The sequence below is a fragment of the Orbicella franksi genome, chromosome 2 (assembly GCF_964199315.1).
Source record: "Orbicella franksi chromosome 2, jaOrbFran1.1, whole genome shotgun sequence".
NCBI lineage: Eukaryota > Metazoa > Cnidaria > Anthozoa > Scleractinia > Merulinidae > Orbicella > Orbicella franksi.
This window is the reverse complement of record NC_138146.1, coordinates 25,543,282-25,553,001: the sequence shown is the minus strand read 5'-3', so window position 1 is coordinate 25,553,001 and position 9,720 is coordinate 25,543,282. Positions and strand designations below refer to the sequence as shown.

At 38.4% G+C, this 9,720-nt stretch overlaps 1 protein-coding gene across 1 annotated transcript; it reads left to right on the top strand.

Annotated features, from left to right (window-relative positions):
- Positions 1 to 664: 664 nt before the first annotated feature.
- LOC145478911 (gamma-aminobutyric acid receptor subunit beta-3-like) lies at positions 665 to 9,522 on the top strand. The gene is made up of 10 exons (XM_081457101.1): positions 665 to 738; positions 1,567 to 1,635; positions 2,162 to 2,248; positions 2,834 to 2,982; positions 3,311 to 3,378; positions 5,366 to 5,586; positions 6,455 to 6,537; positions 6,827 to 6,964; positions 7,274 to 7,686; positions 8,437 to 9,522. The coding sequence occupies exons 1-10, from the start codon at positions 665 to 667 to the stop codon at positions 8,812 to 8,814; spliced, it is 1,680 nt and encodes a 559-aa protein (XP_081313227.1). The 3' UTR covers positions 8,815 to 9,522.
- The last annotated feature ends 198 nt before the right edge of the window (positions 9,523 to 9,720 follow it).

Below are 9,720 nucleotides of genomic sequence, written 5' to 3'. Positions count from 1 at the left end.
GTGCTTCGCTCTAGAGAAAAATAAGTTCTTTATTATAAACACATGCCGCCATAGGTTTCTTTGTTGGCCTATGTTTTTGGTCTCAGTTGTGCAAAACAAATTACCAGTCACACATTAAAACAAAGCTGATCTGTGTTTCGAAAAGAAGATAGCTCTAAGAGAGGGCGTAATTGTTAGCGGCCGTGGTGCCTTTGGGTCTAGTCAGGCTTTTAAACTTTACAAGACGTATGATGATGCAGAACTGACAGCTTTACAAGACCTAGCTTTCAAGTTATTTTGGTTATCACTGCACCATCAACATTTAACCACTCTTCTCTGTAGTAAAGTAAACTTTTTTTAAACAGGGTAGCCCGTTCAGCTTAAAGGCTGGTATCCATAGGGGCCCTGTTTAAATTTAGCATATATTTATTCATAATTAATACCAGAAATGATTCACCGATCAACACCATTTGTCTTTGGTGATAAAATCCTCAACTCTTTTCACTTCTGTGCTGCACTTTGCATTGAAATTGTGAGGAGAAAGTAGATTAAGATCATTTTTGGGTCTCGAAAGTTATGAAGTGTAAAAAGGGATCTTTATAGCCTCATTAACGGTGTTTATTTCTTTTGTATCCAATTTAGCTGCACCGGCTATAGCCTTAGAATTAATTTACAACCTTCCAAGATGTGGTACAGTCAGCAAATCATTGTCTTAATTCTTTGCCAGATCCACTTGTGGAAATCTATTTCAGAGAGCAGGTAAATACTATGATTTCATCGAGTGCCACTTTTAAGCATCTATTTTTCAGGATAATGTTAGAGAGAAAATAGCATTGTTGATGGCAAAAATATTTTCATTCTAAAACGGTTCTATCTTTGTAACATGCTCGAGTAATTTTCCATCGGTGTGCTTGTTAATTCTCCAATTAAGCAAAATTCTTCGCAGAAATATGGCCGTGTGTTGATTTAGGCAAGATGTTGTTGTACTGTGAACAAGTGAAAACTATTTCAAGTTGAACAAAACCTTGACGACTTTGCATTTTTATTCTTTCACTCGTGCACTTCTGAAAGCCTTTGTTTGTTGTAACTGACTGACAGCACCGTGACAGTAACGCCTTCAGCCGATACAGCAACCTGACAAGAAAGTACGAAATCACAAATGATTTTTTTTTGTGTAAGATTCACTGTCATTTTTGACCAAACGTACCACTTAATCGGTGTTATACAAAAGCTAGGATGTTTAACAATTATTCCACGAGCGCGTGTTGGATATGAGATGATAGATAGTCAGCAAGACGGCGAGATGACTATAAGCCCCAGTGGAATAAAAATAAAAACGCGCACGCTTACCATATCTGTAGGACATGGTATAATTGCTCATGTATCATGATGCTTAAGCCAATGAAAACTCTTGAATTGTATTATCCATGCGATGATCCAGTTTTGAACAAGAATACTACTAATTATTGCAATGGACCAAACAAAATGGGTCCTCTTAGGAATTTGGGAGGCAAGATAGATTGACAGCAGATGGCGTGTTCTGCCAACTGCTCGCAGTCAGTATAACACGTCTTAAAATTTCTTCAGGTCCTTAACGGATACCAAGAGGAAGAACGAAACCAAACCCGCCAAACATGATGTACATTTTATGCACAGGTAAGACGAATTTTTCAATTCAAACCTAACACCTAATACACTTTCCAGGTTGCAATTTGTATACAATTTGTAAGTGTAGCTTTAAATTTAACTCAATGAAGAAAACCTGAGAGCTATAATAACTTGCTCCAAATCAAATCCGGCAACCATATACATATAAGCACACTCCAGTCTCTTCATGAGTAACTAGAATTTGCGAAGGCGTTCCATTACTACAGTTTGCTAAAACAATTCTGTGTAACAAACCATCAGCCAATTAAATGAAACCTTACAGTTAAGTCGTGCCTTTGCTGTATTAACAATGGAAAGGTCGTGTTCCAAATTAAAGTATGAAGATGTAGAATATAATGACAATATGACAGTGATAATTGTTCTCAAAAGTGTGAGTGCAACAACATATCACCACCACCACCATAACCTTAACAACCACAGCAACAGCAACAAAACGAAAATAAAGAATAATTATCTCCTAACCATCTTGCATCGGTACGTCGGCAAATAATGTTGAATACAATCCTTCTTGTAGGAAAACTGTTCGAAGTATCCACCCGTACTCTAACCTGACTCGAATGATTCTTGGGAACGTGTCTGTGGCAGATGCTGTGGAAATCTCGTATGTATATGCTCATTTGTTCCCTTGATTTGTATTTTTAATTTCTCTATAACATGTTCACAATTATAAATCTCGCCCCTCCATTGCTGGCAGGTCTGTGCTTTGCATGTGACCCTAACAGCTTAAGATTTGTTGAGAACCGAGGAAATTATATTATCAGAATTAATCCACTGAGTTTGTCTTCACTCCTGGGAAACCCAAGAGTAGACAATAATGGAAGTGTGCGAAAGATTAACTTTCAAACAGCAACCAAAGGAACCCGCCTCGAGGTTCCAAAGGCGACTATTTTTTTCTCTCTTTCCTTTTACCAATGTGCAAGGGTTTCCACCCCAAAAAACTCTGATTAGACAAGCTGATTTAAACACGGTCTTGGGGAGAAATAACTGAGGTGTACACGTCTCCCAGATAGTCTGCAATTCTCCTAGCAACTGTCTTGCGTCTTGCGTTGAGGCGTTTTCCTGAGATGATCCGATCCGTCATTCTCAGTCATTACCTGAAGCATTCCAATTGTTAGCAGGTCAGAGTTTACGTCACTTGTACCGATAATCAGACGATCCATGTTTTCTTTTTCTTGCTTCTTTCCAGGGATGTGAAGACGTCGTCTAATAAAGAATCCGATTTGCCAGTTCTTAAAAACAATTACATGAACGAGACTTTGGCGGGGAAAGACATGTCACGCCTGTTAGATGCCGTGTTCAAAACCTATGATAAGCGAATTAGACCCTTTTATGACGGTAGGTCATAAATCTTCAACACTGAGCTTGAAACCTCCGTAATTGTACAATATTTCTGACAATTTATAACAGTGTTGTCCCGTGCGATCGTTCGAGGCACCTTTTAAGAAATTGTGTGTGGTAAGAACTAGCTAAAACAGGGAAGAAGGCATTTTGTCCTTTCACCAGGGCACAACAACATAATAAAAGGACATGAAAAAGGAAAAATGCCTACTAAAGATGGGAATGAAAACTGAAGGTGGAAAGTAAATAATATTATATTCAATGAAACCCGCCCGACTTGAGACGACGATATCCTAATAACACAACTTACGATGTTTTATTGTAGTTAAGACACTAGATGTCCAAATGGATTTACTTATCCTGTCCTTTGGAGAACTAAGTGAAACCAATATGGTAAGGATCGACCCATAGGCTTTAGACAAGCTACATTTTCGGAAAAATAAGCCTAGAGAATTAACGTTCACGGTGAAACTCTTCTATCTATTTATTTATTTGTCGGTTTTTTTTTTTTTATGTTAGTCATTGCTTCTTTGATGTTTTTCCACTCATTTACGTTATTCTAAAGCATGTTAAGGTATGGCTCAAGACCTAATTTGCATAAATTCTCAAAGCGCTCAAAGCTGTGCGAAAATGTAGCAAAAGAACTTTGAAACTTTGCAGCTTCATAAGCCCTGTTAACCTTAACTGATTTATGGCTTACGGTGTAAAATAATTTTGGTCATATGACCTGTTGTCTGTTTTTTTTCTTTTTGTCCCAACAAAAAGAAAGTTAAAAATGGGCTGTCAAGAGGATGAATTATGAATATCAAACGCAGTGTGTCTGTCATTATAGGACAAGCCTTTTTATAAATGTGCTCCGTATGGTTGACTAATAATAATAATAATAATAATAATAATCGAATATTTCCTCAGGATAACCCTTCAGTACAAAGTACTGTTATCAACGGGGTCCTGCTGACAATTAAAAACTAATAAACAAGAATTATTAAGATATATAAAATAAGATACATATTAAAAACCGTTAAAAATACAATAGAAATTACAAGTAATAATCGTCTAAGGCTTTCCTAAATAAAACTCTAGAATTAATGTTTCTTAAACTTAAAGGCAATAAATTAAAAATCGAGGCACCTAAAAATCCAGTCTGACAGTTGGTAGTTTTGCAGTTTTCCCATTGTTGCGAGTGTTTAAAGCATTATGATGTAATCGGTGAAAATAGTCTTTAAATGGAAAGCATGCAGTTCCATTAAGGCAGTCAAATACAAAGCAGCACGCTCTTTTTTGTAAAAAGTTATCAACAGTTAAAAATCGAAGATCACAGTTCTGCGAACTGCATTTTGGGGAAATGATTTCGAGGCTTCGGGTCTCAATGGAGCGGATCATGCGTTTGCGGGACTCTGACCATCCAAGACTAGTATAGCCGCAATACGTAAATATTGGCATAATCATCGATTGGTAAATTCGTTGGGCAGTAAAAGTATCAATACTGGAACGGATGCGCCGTAAGAGGTTCACTCTTCCTGCTGCCTTCTTGTAAATTTTTTGAAAATGAGTTTCAAAATTAAGTGTCGGGTCCAGATGCACGCCGAGGTACTTATCAAGTACCTACTACGATCTTGATTTAAAAGGATATTATCTCGATCTTGATTTAAAAGGATATTATACAAAGTAGGTCACGTGACATGCCTTATTACTTAAAAGCTTCTTAATAATAATAGATGTCATTCCATACAGGACAGAAGGAGTTGCTACGCGGTAAGTCAAACAAGATTCGATGGTTTGCTTTTAGTTTGAGTTTGCAAATCTTGCCCAAAAATCACGTGACCAATAATAGTTAAACTTTCACAGATTTAAGCACCCTAAAATGCATTTTTCCTGAAGTTTTGGTGGTTGTTAGAGCAAAGCAACGTTTAAATATTTCTTAAAATCCTAAAATTGCCAGTGGAGGAGCCATTGGCTGCCTTAACATGCTTGAGATATTTTTGTTTATTTTACTTTGCTTTGAATGTAACTGACTCGATATATCAACACTTCTCTTAAAAAGTTCTTACATTATCAAGGGATGTATGATCAAGTCGAAAGTATGAATGACGCATTAACTGTGATTTTTTTTTTAATTGCTTCGAAGCATGATTATGTGGATTCGATTCCCTTTGTATCGTAATCTCATTTGCCGTCTTAACAAGGTTAACTGCCCATGTTCTAGTGTTGTTTGGATTCTAATTTGACTTCCAGACTAAATGCAACTAGAATATTAATTCAATGTCTTAAAAAACATTGCCATGGACAGAAGCCAAAGCTTTTGATAGATTCACTCACTTAAGCTACTGACCACTTCTCGATCCATTCTTAAAAGTCATACCGTTCAATCTCTCACTAGGAATTTTCAGTTGACTTATACATGGGGCAGTTCTGGCGAGATCCTCGACTAGGATTCGGTCTTAACAAAACTATAATACTTAGCGGAGACGCAACAAACAAGCTCTGGCTCCCGGACACATTCATTATAAATTCAATCGACACGAAAATCCATCAGCTGGTAGCTGTTAACAAGAAGGCTTGGGTGCATCTAGGCAATGGAACGATAATGTTGGTTTTGAGGTACGTGAGATACAAAATACGATAATAATTGAACAACGAAATGCCAAGATAAACAGGTTTGTTTTCTCTAATGCCCCTGAGTAACACTTGCAGAAGAGAATTCGGCATGATTTGCGGTCGTTACCTTTTAAAACAGTCCACCGTACTGCGCAGTCTCAGCACCCCAAAGTTTGAGAGTCTCATTCGATGGAATGCGAATCGATGTTATTCGTTATGAACTGCTTACCTTCTCTTTGAGGCATTTTAAATTCTTTTTCCAACAGTTTCTTTGACTTGAACAGCTACAAAGTTGTTTCACTTGGTGATATCGGAACGAACGAGGTATAACGCTTCTCAAACTCATTAATAATTCACCAAGTTTAATCAAAGAAAATCATGACTGTGACAGTGTTTGGAAATCTGATCCAATTAGCATAGATTTCTACGATTTTATTTCTTCATTTTCTCCTTAGTTTTAGTTTCGATTGAGAAGATATATCAAACACTCAAGACAGTGTTTGACCACTTTTCCCAACACCTCGAAGTTCGTCAGAAATACTCCGTTACGCCTCGTACGTTCAACTCTCCTCTCGGTGTTTGGAAATGTGGTCAAACACGGTCGTTCGTATTTGATATATTACTTCGTAATCATGATGGCAGTTGACACGAAACTTTGAATTTACCTCATGTAAGTAGCTGCAACATGCTGCATTATTCAATTCAAAACAGAAAAACGTAAACAAACTCCCGAGAGTGCGCAGTACGGACTGGAAATCATCTTTAAGCATAATTTGATCTCCCTAGAAAACCCAGTCTCGAGGACAAATTTGAAGTAAGATACAAAAAGTTGGCTTGTTTTTCCTCATCGACCTATTCTCGCGTTTCACAGATATACCGCTCGAAGTTCTTGTAGGGTGGACCTGAGAGATTATCCTTTGGATGATCAGATTTGTCACCTGGCCTTTGAAAGCTGTAAGTTGTTAAAGTTTACATTGACGCAAAGATCACACACAATCAACACATTTTCTGTATTCATTATAACTCCTCAGTACTACCTGAAAAATGTCTCTCTTAAGAAAAGCCATTGTTTTGAAACTGGCAATTGACGGCTGCTTGAAAGCGACCTACATGCTCAACACTTAATTAAGTTGGTATTTAGGCCTTTCGTGGTCATCTATTTCCTTTTACGTCATGTTTAGTCCACCGAGATCCTAAAAATACTATACAATTTTTTTTTTTTTTAACATGATTACTTTTCTAGTTTCGTTCGAAAACACGGATCTGAATCTGACTTGGAAGCAAGCAATAGGAACCGACATTTACATTTATGACAATGAAATGGCACAGTTTGATATTTTAACAGCAAGAAGAGCTGGGAAACACAATGTTTATCATTCTGGTGAGTAGATTGTCAGAGCCAATCTGGTTAGGCGTTTAGGTCTGCCGAGCATTAATTGGCTGAAAAATGTATTCATTGTCTATTTCTATTTAAAGAACAATGTTCTTTGGTGGCGAGAAGGCTTATAAACGGAATTATTATTACAATTTTTTTGTTAGCGGAAAGAGGTGTGAAGGGGCGGGGGTAGAGTTATTGGGAAATGGGTCGGGCCTTACATTTGGAACCTTACTGCACATATACGAAGAAGAACAATTACATTTGTAAGTTATACCACGTTTTTGAACTAGCATTTCTCCTCTTATTCATCAGAGACATTTGCTGGTCTTACAGCCACGATACGTTTCAGGCGTCGAACAATGTACTATATCTTCCAAATGTACATTCCATGTATCTGCGTTGTCATTCTGTCGTGGGTGAGTTTCTGGATTGACGAGACGGACGGATCTGATCGCGTTGGACTGGGGATAGCCACGGTACTAACCATCAGCTTCATGCGGGGCTCAATGAATGACAGCGTGCCTCGCGTATCTTATCTCAAGTCTGTGGATTATTTTTTGTTGGGTTCCTTTGTATTCGTGTTCATGACGCTGATTGAGTACGTGTTAGTCTTGAAACAGACTAGAAAGGAAAAGAAAAAGAAGAATGAGAAAAATAAAGAAACGATTGCGCGAGATCGGCAGCGCGAGGCTGAGTTGCTGTTCCCCGAATCAGAGGACGAGAAGGTAAGTTATTATCTGGTAGCTCCGTGAATGGGCAAGATGAATCGAATCCTGCGCTGTGATTGGCTACGCGAGTAGGCGAGATGGCGCTATCTTGCCCGCTCGGGATTACCAGCTGTGTCCCGCAAGAAAGTAGTGTCCTTTTTTCATATAAGCTTGTTCAGTCAAGATGTCTAGATATTGGCTAAAAGAACTTGGCCAATATCCAGCCATCTTGAGCTCACGCTTTGTCACTAACTCATATCAGAAGCTACGTATTGTGCCAATACAAGAGCACTGTCTGTTTAAGATGACGAATATAAAATTGGAACTGCACACCTAGCTTGCTGGTTATAAACCAGTAAATCTTTTTATTGGATGCTTAAGTCAATTATGAGCCATTTATCGCCTGGTTTTGTTTGGCATCTAAGCTAGTCCTAAAAAAAAAATGTAAAACTGTTCAGATGAAATTGAGTTAAATTTCCATAGCAAATGGTTTGTCGTTGGGTAAAACACTGGATAAAAAACCGCCGAGTTTTTCACCAGGAAATAGATGTAACAGAAAACTTGCATGTCGAATTCCCTTTTTTAACCACTTTCTGCACGGTTATACTTTAAAACATAAGCGTTATATCTTGAAGGGTTTGATCGTACTGAACGTTACGAATTGAGGAATAATCACTTTGGCGTTGTTGGAGAGATCATCACGTGACGGCTATAGCGTGTAGAAGTGAGAGCGGAACTAATCTGAACTTTTATCAATCGCTTTCTTAGGTGTGTGTTACAGTGTCAGTTGGTAGTAAAACATACGACTTTAAAAACGGTAGAATAAAAACGGAGGATAATTCGGAGGCCAACTGCAACACGCATAATGGTGGCGGAAGAAACGTCAGAATTGTAGATCCGCGGAGCAATATGCCAAAGACTAAACGGAAGCCGCCAAACCGCGCGCAGCTGAAAAAGCTTCATAGAAGGCCCTCCATGATTCAGATGATTAGAAAGACTATTGAAGAAGGCGAAGAGGAAATCTGCTACTTGGATAAATACTCCAGGATCTTCTTTCCTCTTTCGTACACTATCTTTCTGGGAATATACTTTGGTATCTACACTGTGCGGTGGGAAAATATCGTACAGGGCGAACAAATGTCGTAGAACCTTAATAGATCACTTATTTTTATCTGGTTAAAGATGCCCTTGTTCTGTTACTTTTCCAAGTCTTGAGCGAAACACAGTCCACTATGATTCACAATGCAATTGTTTACTGATGCAAGAGGTGTTTACTTGAGAGGAGGAGATAATCAGTGAGATCCGATTATAAAGAAAGCTAATGAGTAGTCTCATCGTTGAATTGGCTGACACATGTTGCGGGAGCCGCTTCTCGTTATTATGATAACAGATATCTATTTTAAAGCGTTAATTAGCTTGCATCGTTATTAGAGTATTAACATCAATGCAGTTGACCACAAAAGATATAGTCGAACCTCCACTAGGGGCCACCTCTCCACAACGGCAACGACCACTAAAGCGTGCCTCAAGTGCCAAAGTAACCTCTCTACAACGGCCAGTTAATCAACGACTGACGAACAGTATAGGCAAAACCCCATTTTTTTGTTGTAAAAGCTAAGGTGAAGAAAATGGATCCACACCGCTCATCGTTGGTCTCAGTTTCTGTCTGGGTTCTGTTTCATCAATACGTTTTGATTGTTTTACATATTTACATGCTACAATAGGCATTTTGTAAAGATAAGTATGTTGCACCCCCGAAAAAATTCAAGTATCATATTACACCCTCACCTCCTTATAACTGTTACCTCTCTATACAGGCCACTTTCCTCTGTCCCCAAGGTGGGCGCTGTAGAGAGGTTCGACTATATGTGTAACCGGATTTTCAACTGACACGGCACATATTTTTGCTGGCTAGCTTTTCCGATTTCTCATATCCAAGGGGTAAGGGGTAGGATTTTATGTGCGGCAAAATAGGTCGTATTCGTTTTCTCGGTATTGAACTGGAACTAACTTGCAATGGAGTCTCATGTGGGGAAATATCATTAAAAAGAG

Bases quoted from the DNA above. Each gene is read 5' to 3' on its own strand.
- LOC145478911 (XM_081457101.1), top strand. From the start codon at position 665: ATGTGGTACAGTCAGCAAATCATTGTCTTAATTCTTTGCCAGATCCAC. The intron at 2,249-2,833 runs GTATGTATATGC...GCTTCTTTCCAG, and splicing joins GCAGATGCTGTGGAAATCTC to GGATGTGAAGACGTCGTCTA. The intron at 6,965-7,273 runs GTGAGTAGATTG...CTTATTCATCAG, and splicing joins ACACAATGTTTATCATTCTG to AGACATTTGCTGGTCTTACA.